Source organism: Mesoplodon bidens (assembly GCF_964165515.1).
Source record: "Mesoplodon bidens genome assembly, chromosome: 8".
Classification (NCBI taxonomy): domain Eukaryota; kingdom Metazoa; phylum Chordata; class Mammalia; order Artiodactyla; family Ziphiidae; genus Mesoplodon; species Mesoplodon bidens.
In genome coordinates, this window is record NC_138165.1 from 27,592,774 (window position 1) to 27,616,211 (window position 23,438).

At 36.9% G+C, this 23,438-nt stretch overlaps 1 protein-coding gene across 4 annotated transcripts in view; it reads right to left on the reverse strand.

Annotated features, from left to right (window-relative positions):
- Nucleotides 1–503: 503 nt before the first annotated feature.
- DCAF17 (DDB1 and CUL4 associated factor 17) overlaps nt 504–23,438 on the reverse strand; it is a 34,931-nt gene continuing 11,996 nt past the window's right edge. Inside the window, exons 5-13 of one of the 4 annotated variants that reach the window (XM_081243218.1) lie at nt 22,566–22,655; nt 19,638–19,742; nt 19,078–19,183; nt 13,219–13,361; nt 9,748–9,857; nt 6,688–6,778; nt 5,885–5,968; nt 3,497–3,652; nt 504–2,709 (exon numbers count right to left, since the gene is read on the reverse strand). In XM_081243218.1, coding sequence (XP_081099344.1) covers nt 2,542–2,709; nt 3,497–3,652; nt 5,885–5,968; nt 6,688–6,778; nt 9,748–9,857; nt 13,219–13,361; nt 19,078–19,183; nt 19,638–19,742; nt 22,566–22,655 — 1,053 coding nt within the window. In that variant the 3' untranslated portion in view covers nt 504–2,541. Of the gene's footprint in view, nt 2,710–3,496; nt 3,653–5,884; nt 5,969–6,687; nt 6,779–9,747; nt 9,858–13,208; nt 13,362–19,077; nt 19,184–19,637; nt 19,743–22,565; nt 22,656–23,438 lie in introns of those variants that run through there. The other 3 variants (XM_081243219.1, XM_081243220.1, XM_081243221.1) reach the window with 3 other exon arrangements.

The window sequence follows — 23,438 nt, forward strand, 5'->3', positions numbered from 1 at the left end:
TTACACTGTCCACAACTCCCTATTGTCTTTCACACTAGGTGCATTTCCTGCCTGGCCCATATGGCATGTGGATCCAGGTCTAGTTTCATGTGGGCAGCAGTCAGACAGCAGGCGTTTCCTAGCGGTCAGTTCCTGTCTTGACTGGAAGTATTCCACCCAACCCTGCCCCCACCAAAAAAGCAGCCAAGCATCTCAGATAGTTCTCAGATGCCTTTCTGAACAGATGAATTCCTTCATCAAAAGAAGGCAATGAGGGCTTCCCTGGTGGCGCAGTGGTTGAGCGTCTGCTTGCCGATGCAGAGGACACAGGTTCGCGCCCCGGACCAGGAAGATCCCACATGCCGCGGAGCGGCTGGGCCGGTGAGCCTGAGTCATGGCCGCGGAGCCTGTGCTCCGCAAAGGGAGAGGCCACAGCAGTGAGAGGCCCGCATACCGCAAAAAAAAAAAAAAAAAAAAAAAAAAAAAAAAAAAGAAGGCAATGACTTAGAGAAAGGTAAACTCAACAAACCTGCTTTTTAAAAAAAATCTGACAGGATTGAAGTCTTAAGACATCCTTTTCTGAAACACTTTCGGAAATGGAGAGCAGGCTTTCTGCCTTTACATAGCACTGCATCTGCTTTGAAACCCACCATACTGGTTTCTTTTCTTTCCTCTGATATTTATCTACTTCCTCTTATCGAACTTGTTTCAAGATATAAATTCACTGGGCAGGACTATTTAGATATAGCTCATGTCTAGCTGGAAGTTTGGGGCAATATCTAGCACATCATAACTATTCAGCTATTCATAACTGTGCTTTGTAATCACAATCATATCTCCAAAATACTCTGACTTCAAATATTATATTAAATAGTGCTATTAAATATGCATAAAATGAGAATGGATTTTTCAACCAGTAGATATGAAAGTATGAGAATTTAATATATGAAGATAGTTTTATCATCTTGCTCATGAGGTAATCACTTTTACTTTCCCAAGTGGTTATTATACGTAAGTGCAGATTCAGAAAGATTTATTTTTAGGCAACATATAAATATTTTCCCTTATTCTAAAATGTTAGCAATCTTCTTTTCTATTGCACAAAAGACAGTTTTAGGTTTGTTCCCTTTATTTTTTTTTTAATTTATGGACTCTACTACTGATTTCTAGACTTTCGGAATAGCTAACGCCTTTCTCTCACCAGCCCTGTTGATCATAATTAGCCTGAAATTTATCTGCAAACTTCAAGGGCAGAAGAGGGCAGAATTCACATTGTTCTTAACATGGGATCAGGCCAAAATTGAAGGGAAAACTGGAGGATTTTGATGTAAATCATCCAAGCTAAAATCCCATCTTTTAATTTTAAATTTGAATCAGCAATGATTTTCACTGCTGTCTCCTCCCCTTCTATTTTTACTAGTTATTCTTTTGAGCCTGAATCAGAGAAATGTGCTAAACATGTGGATTGCAAGCAACTGGATTTTTCAAACAGGAACCACGAAGAAACATTTTCCTCCCTTTACTTGGGTTGCTTTTAGTTAACATTCCGAAGCATGATTATCTGAGTTCAAGGATCATATTTTGATCAGTTCTAATAAAGAAAAAAAAATACTCATCTCACAGCTAAGATAGAGCCAAAACCTTTTTCTAGCTGCCAGTCAGTTTCTAAGCTCGTAAGAACTCCTGGGACTTTATCTACTCTTCTACAGGGAGCAGGGCTGGTACAACCCAGGATACCTTTATCTTATTGCCTAGGTGTGAAAAGATTGCCTAAGCAGAATTGGAAGACTCACCAAATAAATAGAAGAGTGAAATGAATACAACATTCTTAGATATAGTAACAGCTAAACAGCCTACATATGAGAGAAAAAATGTTCACTTACAGTTTGCTTGATATCTTTTACATTAGCCTAATAGAAACACAAAAAACCAATGGGAACAACAAACCAAGAGAATAAAACCATGGAAGAAAAGATAATTGGGGAACTATAGCCAATTCCTGATACTATATACAAATACAAAACATATATACATATACATTTTTTTTAAACTGTGATGACACATTTTTGGCTCAAAGTATGCTTTCATATTATACATCTCATTTTCCATCCTTAAATAAAGTTTGGGTGAGAGGATACAGGATTTCTTGATTTCTTTCTGTATCTTTTGTATCTTTCTTTTTCTCTCTCCCCCTTAGTTTTACCAATCAAAATCCCAGGCCATCCTTTAACAACCACGTTAAACACCTACTCATCAATGACCCTCTCCCAATAATTAGAATTAACCTCTTTCTCTGCTCTTCAATGTTTTATATTTGCATCACTACCCGCCTAAAAACTGCAAAATGTTAGACTTCTTGGGATGTCATTGTAAAAAAATCTCTACATAAAATGAAGTCCTCACCACCTTGTATGGCAAGAGTTTAAAAAAGAAGTCACAGTCATCTGAAGTCAACACAAGACCCTTTCTGGAAAATACTGGAGAATATGCTATGCAGATAATAAAGAGGAGGACTGGACATGGCTGCTGGGGTGTTTGGCTAGAAGTCTCAGAAGTTACATCTCAAAATTTAAAATTACCGCAATCTTTTTTACAACTTCTGTTTGTGGTTTCTTCTTCTTCCCCAGGGTCACATACCATCTGGTAAACATAGCAGCTGAAGACCCTGCTGGGTTTCTGTTCTATGTGTAGTACCAAGTCTCTGTCAAAGTAAACTTCGTGGCTATAAGTCTGTAACGAAAACAAAGGCAAATGGAATCTCCTCTTCACATAATCATATTCACTACTGGGTCATTAAAATGTCACAGCGTCTATGCTAGGGATGTTCAAATATACACTTGGAGGCAAAATAGCTGCCAGAAATAGTTTATTTTTCATTATTTGTGGATATGCAGACGACTTATGAGAAAAGCATGACACAAAATGTTGAGAATGAAAAGAACCCTGGACTTAGGAGTCTGAACACCCAGATTCTATTGCCAACATTGCCGCTATTTCACTTGTGACCGTGGCCAAGTTGCTAAATCTTTCAGGTTCTCCACAGATAAAACAATGATTGGGTAAAGTAACATCTACTGTTCTTTATAACTTTTATTTTCTATAATACTTAGAAGAGCAGACAAACACTCCCAAGAGTGCTTGAAAACCCTACACGCTTAGATTTGTCTCTATTAAATAACTGTGGGGATTCGATACAGTATATTTTTATTGTTTAGAACATTACCAAACTTATAAAATGGGAGAAAACTAGACTATGGTAAGGAAATAGACAGCATGTCTCATGAAAAAAGCATAAAGCTTTATCTTTAAAGCCATTGGTAAGGAGGCATCCTCTACTCCCTAGAGGAGAAAGTCTAAAGAAGTACTCATTTTGTCCTGCATGTAGGATGATAACCTCTTCCATGTGGTCACTGGTATAGGTGAACCTGGACTGACGTGAACACAGTAACATCTGTTCCAATAAATGTCACCTATAAAGGAAACTCTTACAACTTTGTATTCCATGGACTCTACTCACCACATCCCATGACTCCACGAGTGGAATGCTTTTAAGTAAAGTTCCATATTCATTACAGTGGAAATCCAGGTGAGCTTTTCCTTCAGCATCTATTTGAGTAACAGCTACCACAGAAAGCAAATCTAACTCATCTTCATAGTCCACAATTTTGAAAGTCTTGGGGGATAGATGATAAGGCAAAAGAAAAGAGGGGCAAAATCCAGTTAGGATTATTTCTACATTTGTGGCTTAACTATTATTTATAAAAATATGTAGAAAGAAAAATGAACGGGTGGGAGCATAGACAGAAATGTGTTTCCACTTATCTGCCTAGTAAAACATCAGTCTCAAGATTTTTAAGACTCAAGAAGTATCCTACAGATTTTGATGAACACAACCAAGTCTATGTAGATCTCAGCCAAAGTATAACTGAAATTCTCTATTATGACAGCAAGCCAGAGTGTCTCCAAATTTGAAAGAGGTATTCAACTGCTGACACTGATAGGTGTGTTCACTGGTTTCCAGACAGGACTAAATATATAAAACTCAGTTCTGAAACTTGAAGACTGCCCACTGTGCTCGGAAGGTTCTCATACCAGGAAAACACAAGTCATTTCAAGAAGAACTGATAGCCCATCATATACTATTTATGACCCTATTTGCCATCCTTTTTTAAAAAAAACCCTTTCTTAGGGAATTCCCTGGTGGTCCAGTGGTTAGGACTACACGCTTTCCATCCCTCGTCAGGGAACTAAGATCCTGCAAGCCACGTGGCACAGAAAAAAAACACCTTTTTGGTTCCCTAAAGAAAGCAAAAATGGCTGCTTATACTTGAGGGAGAATATTAGGAACAGAAATCCAACCCACAGAACAGGACTGGGATAAGAGACGTTAGTTAGAAATGATTAATGATGGTAAAGACATTAAGAGAGAAAAATCTAACCCCAGAACTCTGTCTCAAGGAAGAAAACCTGGGACTCCAACAGCCTCATGGGGAAGCAGATCTATGCTCACCCATCCAGGGATGGCACATCTTGACAGGCACAGCAAGTTTCTCTTAATCACCAAATACTAAACCTTCACTCACATTTGGTCAAACTGCTTTTTAATCCATTTACATTTTCTGCCTTTACCACCTATGACATAAAAATTTACGTAGATTTATTACCAGTGATTCCTTTTAATTTACTTTTTGCCTTAATCTTACCTTGGGCAAACTTCAAAAGGTGACTTCTTGCCTGAGTGTCAGTAATTTTATAGATTTTAGTCACAACCCCTTTCAACTTTTCCTTTACAGGTGAAAAGTTTTTGTTTTCTAATCTCACAATGCAGAGTATCTTTCTCTTTGCTAGTGCCTTCTCCCTTCTTAAGTATTCTTGCCATCTTTTGGTAACTTTGGTATGTTTTTCTTGAATACAGTTTTACATACAGGGTAGGAAGCTTTCTGCTTTGTTCTCAATGGTTCAAAAGAATAAATATATATTTGGTTCAAAAGAATATATATATATATATAGATAGATAGATATTTTGAGAGTAGCCACATACTGTGCCACCTCCAACCTATTTTAAAAGATTTTCAAAAACTATCCTTAGGGCTTCCCTGGTGGTGCAGTGGTTGAGAGTCCGCCTGCCGATGCAGGGGACACGGGCTCGTGCCCCAGTCCAGGAAGATCCCACATGCCGCGGAGCAGCTAGGCCCATGAGCCATGGCCGCTGAGCCTGCACGTCCAGAGCCTGTGCTCTGCAACAGGGGAGGCCACAACAGTGAGAGGCCCGCGTATCGCAAAAAAAAAAAAAAACTATCTTTAGAGGGCTACTCAATATTTCTACCTAGAAATGGTCATACGAACTATATAGTTATAGAGTCTAAAGGGATTCAGTATTTACGCAAAGGCTATATATTTGAAGTATGAACCCTTTGAGCTGAGTTCATAAGTAATTCCAGTGCTTCTTTTTTTTAAAAGAAAAGGATAAAAATGTATTAGCTTAGTGACTGGCAATGGCAAGTTGAGGCCAAAGGCTGAACTGATTTACCACACCCTTACACCCTCCTCCTCTGGCTCATGAGCATTAACAAACACATCTATGTCTAGTAAGTGAAAAACAAGGCAAAAGCCATAGTCATCAAGATATGACTCAATAATTTTCTATTAAGAGATTACCCTAGGAAGTGTGCACATCAACAAAACAATAAGCTAATAATAGTGTTTTCAAATTATTTCGGTCCTATGAAATCTTCTGCAAACAAAATCTTAAGAATAATTCCAATATGAAAAGAGAGGAGACAGAGACACATCGGTTCAAATAGCACACACAATCCTACAGACTAAGGTTGCATGGAGCTCCCCAACCTCTACCCCAGGGCAAGTTCATACAAGCTTAGTTTATTATTTCTGGCTAAAGTAATACCTCTTGTTCTGGGTCATCATCCAGAAGGTTAAAGCTTTTTTTAACCACCCGTCCAGAAGCTGTAACAGTGGGTAAGTTTTCATTCTATCATATGGAGAGAAATAAAAATATATGACAAGTCCTATTATGTAGTCAATGGCAAAACTGTATTAACGAATTTGTTAACTAACCAACCCTTCTCTAACATCCACAATTCTTTCCTCAACTGAGAAAATTCTGAACCGGATTCTGGATCCTCCAATTAATAAAAATACTTTATTATAGTAAAGTTCTTAATGGATAAAATACCAAAATAGAAATACAAAGGTTACAGATTTGTTACTTCACCTGCCCTTCTGATTTTTGCCTTAGTATAGCACAGCAAATAAAGAGTCGATCTGCTTTTGGAAATTTCCCTCTGCATGATTTTCTTCAGGCTCTTAATTTGTATGCTAAAGACAAAGAACCGTTCGGAGTTAAAGAATGGTGTGTAATTTTTTAAAGTTTATATCTAACCTTTCTTATCCTAAGTTTGCACAATTAATTAAACCCAAAGGTTGATAATTCAGCAATAAAAACTTAAAGAGAAACCCAGAAAGGAAACAGAAATAAGCAAAAGATAAAGTCAATATAATCAACTCTCTTCAAATCTCATAGATATTATACATGGGGCTAAGACTAGCTACCCATGTAGACAAAATGAACAGACTTTTATAGGACTGTGCTTTTCTTTTCTGCCACTAAAAGGTAAATACATTTGCATATTATATTCTTATATAGAAAGACAGTGATATACAAAGGATTTTAAAGTACTCCTGACTTACTTTGTTCTTCTCCCTGTTGGCCAAAATGACAAAATCTTCAGAGATCTGATGCTGGGCACTATTATTTTCTACTTCACTTAGCTTTAAAACTCTGAAAAGGTAAAAAGGATTCTAAGAACCTAAGACCTCAACACACCGTCAAAATGTCAAAGTTGAACTACTGAAAAGAAACTTAGCAAATGAAAATTATAGTAACAACACTGAGTTAGTTCTATTCTCCTCCTGATTAGTCCAAAATATTAATGTCTGATAACTTAAGTGTCCATAAATTTCTTCAAATTTAGAGATTCTGTTAAACAGAAAAACAGGATATATGACAACAGGTGCTACTGAAGTAAGTAATGCAGCAGCTTGCTGAGGCTTACACTATCTTCCAAACTGACTTAATGAAAGTTACTCTAAAGAACCTCCTCTCTACCATCCTGCAGCAGGTCTTCAACATTTCAGCTTTAACAATGACATTATAGTAGATATTTACATTTTTATTTCTGAAGATAGAATGAGGTATCAATGAACAACACTCAGAGTTAAATATAATATAGACTGGATTAGCAACTAAGTTCTAAACCGAGAATTTTCATGGTAGAGTAATATTTTAAAACTGCAAATGACTTAATACTTTTCTTTTTTCTTAAAGTTATATTTAAAGATTTGGGTTTTCTGAGTGCAAATGACCTCACGGATCAAGGTTATTAAGCAAGTGAAAGTAAAAGAATTTTCTCACCACCTACACAAATCTGTTCACAGCATTAACAAGCATCAAAAGCACAATGTCGGGCTTCCCTGGTGGCGCAGTGGTTGAGAATCTGCCTGCTAATGCAGGGGACACGGGTCGAGCCCTGGTCTGGGAAGATCCCACATGCCGTGGAGCAACTAGGCCCGTGAGCCACAACTACTGAGCCTGCACGTCTGGAGCCTGTGCTCCGCAACACGAGAGGCCGCGATGGTGAGAGGCCCGTGCACCGTGATGAAGAGTGGCCCCCGCTTGCCATAACTAGAGAAAGCCCTCGCACAGAAACGAAGACCCAACACAGCCAAAAGTAAGTAAGTAAATAAATAAATAAATAAAATAAAAAAGTAACTGTACCATTAAAAAAATTAAAAAGCACGATGTCCTCAAAGCTTAAAGTCTCAAATGCAGGCAAAGAGAACAGCAGGGAGACGCAGCCACTGTGGCCAGAGAGAGCTGGAGGCCTTAGAGTTTGCCAGAGACAAAGAAATGAGATTACATTTTAAATTCCTTAATTAGTTATCTTAATTAGTGCCAATATTTAAGAGTGCCTATCGTTTAAAACCTAGCAAAAGGGCACACACTCTTTGTGGACCTTATTTTCTTAAACTCAAACTAATATAAAAGATGTGTGGTAACAAACATTAAGAGTAAGGTTTATTAAAGCTGACCATTACTTTTTATGACTTTTTATAAAAGTTCATAATCTTTTTTCATTAAGTCCCTTCATCCTCCTTATAACTGATCCAGAGTAGACTAATTATCATGAAGCATACGAAATAAAGAATGCAGAGACTACTCTTCTTATTCAACAAATACTTACTGAGCACCTACTCTGTACTAAGACCTATGCTCAGTGCCAGGGTTACAGGTGTCAACAAGATAGATTCTTTCCCTGTCATGGAGCTCATGATTCCCAACCTAGATATTCAAACAGATAATCACACAAATAATTAATTTAAATTGCTGTAAGTGCTACAGAAGATTACATAGTGGGTAGAGTGAAAATATGATGGGGCAGCTAATCTAATGAAGGGTGCCAGGGAAGTACTCTTTGAAAAAGGGACATTTAAGGGGGCATAAAATATGAATAGAAATTAGGCAAAACAGGTAGGGGAAACAGAATTCAAATAGAGGGAACAGGTCCTCAGCTTTGTGAAAAGACAGCATGACTGAAGTAAACTGAGTGGGAGGAATCTTTTAGACCAGCTAAGTATGTTGGTCTTTATCTTAAGTGCAATAAGTCATAAAAAGGTTAAAGCAGAATTCACTTGGTTAGGTTTTTGTGTTTGTTAATGTTTCTAAAAATCACTCTAGATGCTGAGAAGAAAATAGACTTAAAGAGTAAAAACTAGATTCTTGGAGTCCTGTAAGAAGGCAACTATTATAGTCTAGGCTAGTGATGACAATGATCTGACCAAGGTGGTGACAGTGGCCAAGGGCAGAAAGAGGCAGATTTAAGAAATGTTTAGTAGCAAAATAAACTGGATTGATGGGAATATATGGTGCGTGTGTGTGTGTGTGTGTGTGTGTGTGTGTGAGAGAGAGAGAGAGAGAGAGAGAGAAAATGCAAGTGAGTGTTTAAGTACACGTATACTGATGAAAGACAAGAAGGTAAGAAAGTGTCAAGAATGATTCCAGACTTACGACATAAGCTTAGATGAGAGGTTTGTGCTAAGAGAAATTTTGGAGTTTTGGTGTATACATGATCTTTAAAGCCAAGGGAATAAACACGAGAATCAAGCAGAAAGGGAACGAAGAGTGAGAAAAGAGGGTCTAAGTCCTAAGGACTTAAAGTCTGAGCAGAAGAGGAAGAACGTGAATGGATACTAAGAAAGACAGATCAGAGAGGGAAGAAAATATTCAGGAGCACTGTGGTGTCAGGGAAGCCAAATGAAGAGTGTTTCAAGGAAGAGAGGTTAACTGTGTGGAAGACGTGGGTAAACTAAATACAACAAGATTTACTTCAAACAACCTGCTGCTTCTCCAGCAGTAAGGCTGTCTTTTAGAACAAAGATAAATCATCTCTCTCATTAATCCTGGAGAATGAATTAAGACCTCATGAGGATGAACCAATATGTAATCTCCTTTTCCTCACACGTCATCTATCATCCAACAAAGAACTTACTCAAATGTAATACTTACAAACAGTAATGATGAGGTTGAAAGAATAAAGTCAGGTTTTCTAGATGCCATTCTCTGAGGAAGCACCCTACAACAAGTTAATTATTTCCAAAATTTGCTCAGTAGTTAGCTGGCAAAAATAAAGATGCCAATAAATACTACCAAAAGCTACTTTTAACTTTAAAGTAACTAAGGAAAATACTCACTTGACCTGATTTGGGCCAACATGTATAATTCTACCAGAAGCATCAGGATGGAAATAGATCCAGTCAGATTCTAGAGAACAACACTCCATTTCTTGTACCCCGTTTTTTGCCTGAAGTTGGAACAAAATATTGAAAATAAAAATTAAGGAAAAATAAAATAATTTTTCTAATCCAGCACCAGTGATAGATCAGTAAGTCGAAGGCAAAGGAAGAGAAATCATTAACCAGCTGAAGTGGGATGTGTATTAAGGCTGAATTAGGACACTCAAACTTGAGAAATCCAGAACAGTTAAATTCAGAAATTTCATAGATGCACCCTGCACTATATATTATAGCTCATAAATAATAAGTTACCATATCTCAAGCACCTAATATATGTCTGGCACTGCCTCAGAGGTTTTATACTCATTATTTCTTTTGATCTCAGCAATACTTGAAGCATGTATTGCTATCCCCATCTTACGGATGAGGAAACTGATGCACAAAGAGGATAAATCATTTGCTTAGTATTCTGCACCTACTGAACAGCAGATTCGACTCCAAAGTCCATGGATTTTCCATTATTTAACTCTGCCATAATTAGGTACGTGCAGTCCCCCACAACAGCCTTCTCCCTTCCCTATCCTGAACAAACTGTCCATCAGAAGAGTAGATAGCACAAAACTAAGCATGCAACCAAACAGGTCATATAACCTCCTTGCAAAAGCCAGATGTTAAACTCTAATGCTGAGGAAATGGTCTAATACTGCTTAGCACTTAAGGTAAGTAGAGAGACTGATTTCATGGTAGAGTATGTTTAGACATTAAAATAAAGAAAAAGATACCTCCATATGTGATCACATATGTAATAAATGTTTTACCTTACACACAGGAGCACTGGGGACTAATACCGGCATGGATACATTAACGTCACTGGCTTTATCCAAGTCATTTAACTTAATTTTTCCAATGTAAAATGAAATGATGTCATCTTTCCTAGTAGATACTCATAAAAGTTTCTGACATATAAAATTATTAATTCTATTAGCATATACTGACAGGACACTATGTTTAAGGTATCACACTAGGCACTAAACATAATCCTTGTCATCAAGAAGCTCATATTCAAGAAGGGAGATAGAAACAGAAATAGAATAAGGCAGTGTAGAAAACAAAGTGGTCAAGCCATGCACAGGATATGATCAAGCATCCAACCCAGGTAAGCAGAATTTCAGGAGCCTGAACTCTGCCTTGAAATGAGAATAAAGTGGCTAGAAAGAAGAGACAGCAAAATCAAAAGCACAGAAGTGTTGATCCATTTAGCATGTATATGCACAAACACGAGTAGCAGATAAAATTAAATTGAGAAGTAGAGTGTCCAGCCATGAGACTGGAGAGGTAGGCTGGGGTTACATCACAAGTGCTTTGCATGCCATGCTTTTTTAAAAATTGGAATTTAACACATTTTAGGTATCAAATTAGCACATGCATTTTAATTTTTCAAGAATTTTTATAAGTATCCTAACGATTTCTAATAGAAATGGTGGTATTACTGCATTTTACATATAAGAAACTCAATACAATTAAACATCTTGGTTGCAACCACTAAAACAATGTGTACATTTTGGCATTAGCTCCAAATGCTTCTTTGTTTAATATAAAACTTTTTTATGCTGTGTGTATATGTAAGTATATATATATACACACACAAAAATCCCCCGTATCTTTCTTTCTTTAGGAGACTATTCTCTTTATTATAATATCTAAATACAACATGCAAAAGAAACATTATCTCTCTTTGTGTTAAATACTAGGCAGCATTATTATCAGCTTCTGTAGTTTTTATTATTTGCTCAAATGCTAGTTTAAAGCTCAGTTTAATAGAAAGCTATGAATCATTTTCTGAATTCTTCAGTTTGCCTACATATATGTTTTTGGGTTATCTATTTTTCTGACTCACAGGTGGGGAGGTAAGGCACATATGCATCATTAAGGCAATATCACTTCAACAAAGTTGTCCAGCAAAAGGACTGAAAACTCCCCTGGATTTAGCAATTATTTATGAATATGTTGAAATAAGATCTGACTAAATGTTATAATCAGTAATCATACAAGGAGAATACTTGACAGGCATGCTTGATGTAGATGTTGAAGGCCATTTTGTACACACACATAAAAGAATATGTATTATCAGTTCTTATATAAGAAGAATATGTACTAAATGTCTAGAATGTGAACTGTGCAGGGTTTGATCAGATAGAAAAGTTCAGCAACAAAGAGATGTGACAGGTCCTGGTGACTGAAGGATGTCCACTGCTGGGAGGTGAATAATCAAACCACAGACTTGCGGGAAACAGTCTGCATTTGTAAAAGAGGATGTCACTGGGCTGGGCCAAACAGGAGCTCCCACATGTGATAGGTTAATGAGAAAATGGAAGGGAAGAATGCTCCTGCAAAAAGACAAACAAACAAACAAAAAACTAGAACACACTATACACCACGTTCCCTGGTGGCCATGACACCAAAGGAAATAGATAAATGGACCCAAGACTGTGTACGTCTTCAGTGTGGTGAAAGGTGACCTGTGACTCTCAAAGCCACTGGATCCAACAGTGACTGATGGAGAAAGATTCTGGAAGAGAAGGGTGTGGAATAAGCTGAGTCTGCGTCATAAAAAGTTCATTTAATGGATCAAGAGGCTCCAGAAATAAACTAAACTAAATCAGCAATATAAAACAAAGATAGAACCCCCCTCCTCTGTGCACTCACTCTTGCACTTATCTCAATCACTGTACTTAATGGACTGCATCTTATTTCCCTACACATTTGCTTTCTTTTGAGGGTGTAAGCAACTTGTGGGAAGAGAACGTGTCCCCAGCCAAGTATGGCACACAGTAGGCCCTCAATAATGTTTATTAAATGATAAATCAATGCCTAAGTCATTTTAAAAAAGAAAAATAAGAAAAATTAACTCAAGGGGTAATTTTTTGTCTTGTTTTGCCATATACCCTTTCTTTCTATTCTGCCATAACTTTAAAATATCCTTGAAAACTCCAAGTGTTTCAGTGTTTATACCATGACCAACAGAGTTCTATCTGGTTCTGCTCTGGAAAGCCAAGAGCAACAAACCATGAAGAAGCAGAATCAACTACACAGTCCACCAGTAATTTCGGAGGCAGCCTGAATACATTCCATCAACAATTCCCACTATGCAGCTTTAGAGATGTTTAAATGGGATCAAGGAGATGGTAAGGAAAAAAAACCTAATAAATCTTTGGTGCCCTGAGAATTTTCAAATGTTAATGTTTCAAATTCTGGGTAGCACATACAAGTGTTTGCTATATCCTTTGTACTCTCCTGTACTTTACGTTGTTTACAAATGATTAATACAAATAAAAAAGTAATTCTTAGGAATGTGCACCTATTACAGAAGTAGAGAATAAAGAATTTCTGATATAAATTTACTACTGAAGTCTGACCACCTTGATTTACCAAGGAATTGTCCTTTAGGGCACAAATATGGAAAACTCCTTTTTGTTTCTTCTTATTAGGTGTGATGATATAGTGCCAAGGATGGCCTCCAATCTGAAAAGCATTCTCCAGGGAGGATACCTCAAAGAGCAGTGGTGGTGTATCTGCAGAGATGGGCAAAAGGAATGTATTAGCTTCTTTATTCTGGTAGCCTTGGAACATTCATTAACTGAACTCAACTTTTCTTTGCACGCATCATCTATGAACTTCCACTAATGAAAAATTACTATGTTCAAGAAAGAAAATACAATCAGGAAAGAGGCTTATTGCTTATTTCTATAGTCTTAAGAAAAGAAAAAGCTGGTAGGTTATGAGTCAACTTTCTAGACATCCGTTTTCAGGATATGTGTGACATGCAGCTGGATGGAGATAAAAAATGGGCTGAAGGTGCTTATGATGGCAAAAATGACAAAGTATACCTAACAAAAGCAGCTGCCATTTAATAAGCACCTGCTATCTACAAGGCTTGGTTAGATACTATTTCCATCTCTCGTAACAATCCAACAAGGTATTAGGTCTAATACTTCCTTCAAATGTGAGGAAGAGAACCTTCATATTCTAGACTAACAGGTTATATTTAGCAAACGTTACAAAAGAAGTGTTGCTTAAGATTTCCACTTCAGAAATAATGAAAAGTAACCACTTAGGATGGGTCCTGTTACCGTGGAAGCTTTATCAAAGGATAGCCACTACTACTAGTATAATCATTAGACAAGTTAATTTTAAGGTAGTTTAGATACATCCGGTCAGTCACTGTCTGTTGGAGACTGACAACACAAAAGAACTGTTAGTGCTTCCTAGTCTTCTTTGATGACAATTAATTTTATATAGAGCATAACAGACTTACTTTTGGAGACATGTATAAATGGAAGGTAGTGCTGCTTATGAAGACCAGAATTCCTTTGGGGCAGCCCTTCTGAAATACCACATGGTCTGTTTGTGAAGGTGACTAATCAGAGTCCTTTGTTTATGCCTCTAACTTGACAGTTTAATCTTTGGCTTATGAGGCCACCACTGTCAGTAAAGGAACTTGTCTTAGGGAGACCATTCACTCAAAAAATCACATGTTACATATAGAAGTGTGTGCCTTATTAGGTTTCTTCATAAGGGCAATTTACTACTTAAAGCTACACAAAGGAGAACAACAAATAATGAAAAGTGAGTTCACAAACTGACAATCTTGAGGAGAAAGAAGAGATAGGTATAAACATATCAAGTATATTTAAAGTACCTTTTTTTAAAACCTTTTAAGAAAAGGGTAATATTCTTAATATATAAAGAAATCTTTTTTAAGTAATAAGAAAATTACGGACACCCCAATAGAAAAATGGGCAAAGGACATCAGTCGGTAAATTGTGAAAGATACATAAACATCACGTGTGATAATATGGTGGCTACCAAATGATGGTGGATGAGGAAAAGAATTATAAAGAGAAAAAAATACAATTAGAGTTTGAATTTGGGGTTAAAAATTTAAGTAGGTATGTTGTAGAGAATATAAAATAGGAATTCAAAATAGAAAAAAAAATCAATGCAAAAAGATGTATTTAAAAAGAAATAATTTTCCCAGCAGTTGCTAAAAATCGCCCAAGAGCGCAGCAGGACTCTGCTCACCACAACCCTGGTGGGACCCCATTAGCCCCAAGAGCCCAAATTTTGATCTCTAATACTATTCTCAATTGAAAGGGCCTAAGAGTTCTCAGAGAATGGCTGATTCCATGTCTTGTGATAAGGAAATTTTAGGATCATTAATAATTACAGGAACATTCTTATACTATTTATAATCACAGAAAATTAAAAACAACCTACATGTCCATTGTAAACTGGTTAAATAAATTTACAGTTCATGCATATAATGGTACATAAGTCGAGATCTTAAAACCTTGAGGAGCTTAGCGTGTGCACACATATACACAGGACCACTCTTTGGCAAAGGTAATATAAGTACTGCATTCAAAAAGCATCAGAAGAAATATAATGAAAACTAAGTTTTCCTTCCATCTGTATCCCTCAAAGATAACTACTATTTATCAGTTTTCTGTGTGCCCTTCCAGATATTTCAAGCAATCCTAAAGGCATATACTCATATATCTATACTTTTAATATATGCATATGAATACTTAACACAAATGAGGTTTTTTATATACACAGTTTTGCACTCCTTTTTTTACTTACTAATATATATTGGAAACTCCTCTATACCGGTGCAAAAAGAATTCCTGTTTCTTTTTAACAATTAAGTTTATGACACAGCCAAACAATCAAAGAATACTAATGTCACCTATCAGTGTTATCAGTATACATTGTTTCCAATCTTTTGCTGTTAGAAACAATGTTGTAACTGTACATTTGTCGTTTTGTACACATGTGAATGTATCTGGGATAAATTCCTAAAAATGGAATTGCTCAAGGAATATATGCATTTAAAATTTTGAAACATACTGACAAATTGTCCTCCACAAGGGACTCCAATAATAAATGAAAGTGCCTCTTCTATACTCTCACCAACCCTGTTACCTAACTTTTTGATATTTGAGAATCTGAAAAGAAGTATCTTATGATAGTGTTAACTTGCGATTCTCTTATCAGTGACGTTGGGCTTTGTCCTCCCCAAATTAAAAGTCATTTATATTTCCTCTTCTTCTGAACAATATCCTTTGCTCATTTTGTTGCTGTTGTTGTTGTAGTCACTTCTTACTGGTCTGTAGAACTCATATATAAAGAGGAAGTTACCCCTTTACAGTGTATGTTGCAAATATTTCCCTTGTTCATTGTTTGATTTTTGAGTTGGTTTATGTGTGTGTTTTTGTTTTTGTTTTTTACCTTGCAGCACTTTATTTTTATGTAGCCAAATTTATCAATCCCTTCTTTAATGGCTCTGCGTTTCTGTCAGAAAGCTCTTCTCAACTCTGAGATAAAAAGATTCTCTAAGTTTTCTTATAGAACTTTAAATTTTTGATCTATTATTTCTCTTGATGTAAAGAGTAAGATAGAACTCCGACTTTGTTTTCATAAGACCATCTATTAAATAATCTAGATGGAAATTAATATTTGTAATACATTAACATTTAAAAGTGGGTTAGGCTACAGATATATGCAATGATATGCAATGAATCTCAAAAATAATATGGTGAGTGAAAGAAGCCAGACAAAAAAGTATGTATCATGTGCTTCCATTTATACGAAACTCTAGAAAACTAGAGTGAAAGAAAGCAGGTTCATTGGTTGCCTAAGGCTGGGGATGGTGAGGGAGTTGACTGGAAAGGGCACAGGGGAACATTTTGGAGTGATGAAAAGATTTTAAATCTTGATTGTAGTAGTGGTTTCACAGATATCAACATTTGGCAAAACTCAAATTGTACAGTTAAAATGAGGGCATTTAAGGGCCTGTAAATTATACTTCGAGTTGTTTTTTAAAATTATTTTATTTTAATCATTTTATTATTTCTTTTCTTTTTTCTATTTTTGGCTGCGCCGTGTGGCTTGCGGGATTTTAGTTCCCTGACCAGGGATCGAACCTGGGCCCCCAGCAGTGGAAGCACGGAGTCCTAACCACTGGACCACCAGGGAATTGCCATTATTTTATGTTATTTATTTATTTATTTATTTTTGATTTTTTTAAAAAAGTTATGAAGGAGTATTCACAATATGATTCTTTTTTGGTTTCAGACATATATACGTTACAAGATTACCAAAAAACCACACTGAGGTGATAACAGTTAATTCCATGCAGGAGGACTATGAGTATTTTAAACTTTCTCTATTTTATCATTATTTCCTAATTCTTCTGTAATGAAAATGAATTGCTTTGCATTAAAAAAAAAAGTTATTTAAAGTTAAAAGGAATATTATTTTGTACAGACCTTAATGATCCTGAAAAACAAATCTGGAGAAATGAGTAGGATTTCAGTCAATATAGTTTGAAAAAATACTCAAAGCTTCCAACATAGTATGCTACTTTTCTAAGCTAAATGTCCAACAATCACTGTATTGTTTTACAATGGCATGTGGTTTCACAGATATTTTCAAATGTTATTATTTTAAAGTTGATAAAAGTGAGGCCCAAAGAGGTTAAGTAATTTGCTCACTATCGTAACCACCAGTTTGTAGTGGAATTTCACTCTTCCTAGTAGCAGACCAAGATTGTGATCCCAAATCTAGTCTTCTCTCTACAAACAGGGACCAAAATCACAGCACAATCAAAGGCTCTATGAGCTTTCTTTATCACCCTGTTCTTTGCTTTACTTGATTATCTGCATTTCAATGAGAACAATGTACCATTTGGGGAAACTCTCTTCAAAATAATACACTGTAGTTACCACTGGAGCCTGTAGTTTTAAAATTCTTAATAGATTCCTGCTAGCATATTTGTATCAAATATAGGAGGTATTGCTGAGGCTGAGTTATCACAGAACTGCCTAATTTAGCTTGTCCAAGACATCTAAAACCCCCGAGTAATTTTTAGAATATTTATTTTGAGTTTCTTGGATAATGGCTACACTGGACTCTCTGTTTTTATAGTCTGTCATTTACTAATAAAAAGAACATCTCCTGGGCTTCCCTGGTGGCGCAGTGGTTGAGAGTCCGCCTGCCGATGCAGGGGACACGGGTTCGTGCCCCAGTCCGGGAAGATCCCACATGCCGCGGAGCGGCTGGGCCCGTGAGCCATGGCTGCTGAGCCTGCGCGTCCGGAGCCTGTGCTTCGCAACGGGAGAGACCACAACAATGAGAGGCCCACATACCGCAAAAAAAAAAAAAAAAAAAAAAAAAAGAACATCTCCTTTCTCACAATTAAATCTTTCATTTGTTTCTTGATCTGTTGATGATGTAATGTTAAATAGTAATAATAGAAAAAAATTACTGTCTTATTTTGACCCATGTTAGAAAAACCTTTGGAGTTTCACCTAAATACGTAATGTTTATTGGCTAGAAGTAAAAGGAAATGTCCTCAATATGATAAAGAATGATTCTTTTTTTAAGAAAAAATTATTTATTTAAATTTATTTGGTTGCCCCAGGTCTTAATTGCGGCAGGCGGGCTCCTTAGTTGTGGCATGCAAACTCTTAGTTACAGCATGCATGTGGGATCTAGTTCCCTGATCAGGGATCAAACCTGGGCCCCCTGCATTGGGAGCTTGGAGTCTTAACCACTGTGCCACCAGGGAAGTCCCAAGAATGATTCTTAATGAACCAAGACTAAAGATAAACAAGTATTAGGATAACAAAATATATTATCTTTTTAAATTTATTCATATGAGTTTTACATCTGTCTGCATTAAATAATTCTTGTATTGCTGAGATGAACTCTGGTCAGTCATGGTTTATCTAACACACATTGCTCAGTTTGAGTAGCAGTTCATTTCCTTTTAATAAACTGCTGAATTTGATAAGCTAATTAAATATAGAACATTTTTATTATATTTATAAAATTATGTCTAATTTTTTGTGTGCTTTGTTGATCTTTAAGTTGGGTAAATTTCACAGAATTGTAAAATTTTAAGTTATAAAGGAACTAGGATGGTATCATTTGCTGTAACTTATTATTCTGCAGATAAGGAAATCAAGACCAGAAAGGTAAAAGTAAATTGCCAAAGGTAACAGATCTCTGGCTAAGCAAGGTCCAGCATCCCCAGGCCTTTATCTAAATGAATAACAGATTTTTGTGAATGCCTATTCAAAAGCAAAGAATACTCTTCATAGGAATAAAATGAATTAATTTATAATTAAATCATGCAAAAAACATTTGGATGATTACAATTAATAACTATTAATATGACCACTTAATTTTTAAGGTGAAGAAAGTACTATATAGCAGCCATACCTGTGATTTTAATATTACAAGGAATGCCAAAAGGAGCCTCTCCTACAGTTCCAGTAGTCCCACCCCATCTGCATGCACACCCTAAGTCAAGTTTCTGTTGCATGAACTAAAAACAAAACAAAACAAAAATGGTGGCTTTAGCACCTACTTATTTGCTGTCTGGAGAGAGAAAAAAATCAAATTCACATGTATATGACAGAGGAAATGTCTTTATTTATTCAAGGGCCTTTCTGTTTATCTTCCCACCCCTCTTTTAAAGGTTACTTTGTCTTTCTGCATTTGTACAGTTTGGTAGAGTTAAAATCTACACAGTGCCTTACTTTAAAAACATCTCATTAAAAAATTCATACCTCAGTCCTACCAAAGGGGGAAAGTGGTGGGGGGGTGTGTGTGTGGGATGAATTGGGAGATTGGGATTGACATGAATACACTAATAAGTATTAAATGGATAACTAATAAGAACCTGCTATATAAAAAAATAAATAAAATCCAAAAAAAAATTCATACCTCAGTCCAAATTTCAAGTTAATTTCAATATGGCAAATTTCAGTTTTCTCTACCTGTTCAGTGATGGCTTGGAAGCTATAAAGTCTGACCAGTCCCGAGCTGTACATCACAATCAGTATTCCATGAGACAAGGTGGCATCTGTTACACTCCCGAAAATCTGAGGGGAAAGGTAGATATCACCTGAGAAAAGACCAGAAGGCTAATCCTCTGAGTTTCACAGTGGTTTGTGCATCTGTTTAATATTCAGGCCACCACTACAACACTGCTGCTTAACATTATAACTTAATTATAATTTAGAAACTGGAAGCTAAGGTGTTATTAGGGCAGAGTGGTAAGCCACTGGGGTCTCAAACTGAAGCACTAATGGGAGTGTAAGACATATCCCTCAAAATGATGCAGCAGCATACATTTGCTTCACAGTTTTGTCAATATCTTTTAATAACAAATCCTCTTCCTCATGGACATAGGTGTAAACTGAGTCCATTTAATTCTACCATGCAGAATATGCATGGCAGAATAAATACAGGGACCTATTCTTCATAAAATGTTATTTATAAAGGGACATTTTTTAGCTGGAGGTGAAAAGATTGGGTCTAAGAAAGTAATTCTAATAAAAAATAGCCAACTAGAGAATTTTATCATTTCCTTGTTCTTTAAATATCTAATACTGTTAAAACCGAACATGTTAAAAACCAAATACATACAGAAACATTTAGCCTAGCTGACCTTGAGAAGCTTTGGCTCACTGTTCCCCTTCTGTCTCTGTTCTATGCACTGGATCCTGTCATGATGCTCCACAGAGCTCTAAAAAGAACTTGATTCTGTGCCTATTTTAATATCTAACAAAAGCCAACTAACATAAACAAATATTCATAGCAATGAAAGAACAAGTACCCCCTCTCGCCACAACTAGAGAAAGCCTGCATGCAGCAACGAAGACCCAACGCAGCCAAAAATAAATAAAGAAAAAAGAAAGAACAAGTAGAAATTAAGTGAAAATCTGTTTCTGTTTCTACTCAAGACAAATCATTTAGTAAAGATTTACTACCCCAACAAATAGCTTTAAGTACATTCTGAGCCTGGCCCATAGGTAGTCTTATTATGCATGGTAAATGAAAGATACACTTCAATTTCAAATAACTGTAATCAAAATCAAATCCCTCAAATGATTATCTCGAACATGTAAGAATAAATAGAAACAATTTATGATTTTGCTAAGTGTTCATTCCTATTGAAGACTGTAATAAGTATACACAATTACTTAATCCACAAGCACAAAGGGAACAATTACATTTATGAGCTGTGTTTTGTGTCATCTCTTAAAAGGATAATCATGGTTTGCTTTGCTCTTGACTAGCCTATGACTTTTTATTCCCTGATCCTCATTCCCCACTTTGAAAGGAGGATTTGTTTAATTCAAATGTATTTTCAAATGATGAGTGCTATAATAAAGTAGCCACTCTTATTTTAAAATTTGGTTTAATCTCTGGAGTCAAATCTAAGTTCAAATTCCAGCTTCTCCATTTACTACCTTTAGGATTTTGGTAGCTGCTTAACCTCCTAGTTAAATACTTTATATGTTACACTATTATTATATGTCATAAAATATTCAAGTGCCTATACAAAATGAACAATAAATAATTAATTCTTTAGTCTTTATGCAGTTTAGTATATTATGCTTATATAAAATTTTTAAAATACATTCATCTTGTTTGCTTATAAGTATTAGTGGACCCTCAAGACCTGGCCTCAATAACGCTTCAGGTGCTTAATTAAAGACTAGTAGAATAGACCAATAAATAACTATTCACGCAAACTAAGGAACAATTCTTTTAAAGGAAACTAGCAAACTATTGATTCTTTTACTCAGAGGAAATATGTCCTTTCTTTCTTCCCAAATAACCACCCCACAAATCAAGAACAATGGCAACAACAATAAAACCCAACACTGGGCTTCCCTGGTGGCGCAGTGGTTGAGAGTCCGCCTGCCGATGCAGGGGACACGGGTTCGTGCCCCGGTCCGGGAAAATCCCACATGCCGCGGAGCGGCTGGGCCCGTGAGCCATGGCCGCTGGGCCTGCGCATCCGGAGCCTGTGCTCCACAATGGGAGAGGCCACAACAGTGAGAGGCCCGCGTACCGCAAAAAAAAACCCCCAACACTGAATGAGTTGAAGAACTTACATATTTAATTATAAGACTTGTTTATATACCATAAAACAAGTTTTAGATCTATACTTTGCAATTAAAATGAGGCACTTTGTTGCAGCTTTTTACCTTTCTTTATGATCATTTTTAACAAGCTTTGGAATATTCCCAATGAAAAAAATATTTTACTCATTTCATAATTTTATAGAACAGGGGTTTGTTAATGACTGGTACTCAACACTATCCACTTGAAAAGCATAAAAACATGCTGAAAGGGACTTCCTTGGTGGCGCAGTGGTTAAGAATCCTGCCAATGTGGTGGACACAGGTTCGATCCTTGGTCCGGGAAGATCCCACATGCCGTGAAGCAACTAAGCCCATGCGCCACAGCTACTGAGCCTGTGCTCTAGAGCCCACGCGCCAAAACAACTGAGCCCATGCACCACAACTACTGAAGCTCACATGCCTAGGCCCGTGCTCCACAACAAGAGAAGACACTGCAATGAGAAGCCCACACACTGCAATGAAGAGTAGCCCCCAACACAACTAGAGAAAGCCCATGCACAGCAACAAAGACCCAAAGCAGCCAAGAATAACTACCTAACTAACTAACTAACTAAATAAACATGTAGAAAGATGAAGGGACTATTAGACTCTCTTCCCACATCAAATGTTCTCATGTATTTTGATATGAAATAAACTAAATCAACAAGCTTTGTACAGTCAAGGGAACATTTCCAATCCAAACACCTAATAAACAAATAATTAAACAATGATATTACATCTTATTGTCAAAAAATTAATACTACAATTAAATCAGAAATGAGTTCCTACCTTTTTGTTGATCTCCAGAATCCCTATGAGTGAAAAAGGTAGCACATGGAACACTGCAAGGTACAGCAAAACAGGCTGTTGAATGCCTGCCTAAAAGGAAAGACTAAAATCATAGGCAGCTCTCAAGAGTATTTTAAAACTGCTGTTTTCCTAGTGGTTACCAGTGGGGAAAGGGAAGTGGGGGAGGGGCAATATAGGGGTAGGGGATTACAAGGTACAAACTATTATGTATAAGACAAACTACAGGGCTTCCCTGGTGGCCCAGTGGTTGACAGTCCACCTGCTGATGCATGGGACGTGGGTTCGTGGCCCGGTCCGGGAAGATCCCACATGCCGCGGAGCGGCTGGGCCCATGAGCCATGGCCACTGAGCCTGCGCACCCGGAGCCTGTGCTCCGCAATGAGAGAGGCCACAACCGTAAGAGGCCTGCGTACCGCAAAAAAAAAAAAAAAGGGGCTTCCCTGGTGGTGCAGTGGTTGAGAGTCTGCCTGCCGATGCAGGGGACGCGGGTTCGTGCCCCGGTCCGGGAAGATCCCATGTGCCGCGGAGCAGCTGGGCCTGTGAGCCATGGCCGCTGAGCCTGCGTGTCCGGATTCTCCACAACGGGAGAGGCCACAGCAGTGAGAGGCCCGCGTACCGCAAAAAAAAAAAAAAAAAAAAAAGACAAACTACAAGGATATATTGTACAACATGTGGAATAAAGCCAGTATTTTATAAGAACTATAAATGGAGTATATAACCTTTACAAATCATGAATCACTATATTGTACATCTATAACATATAATATCGTACATCAACTATACTTCTATAAAAAGTTTTTTTAATTAAAAAAATAAAAACACTCTGTTTTCATGAATTAAAAACATTCCTCT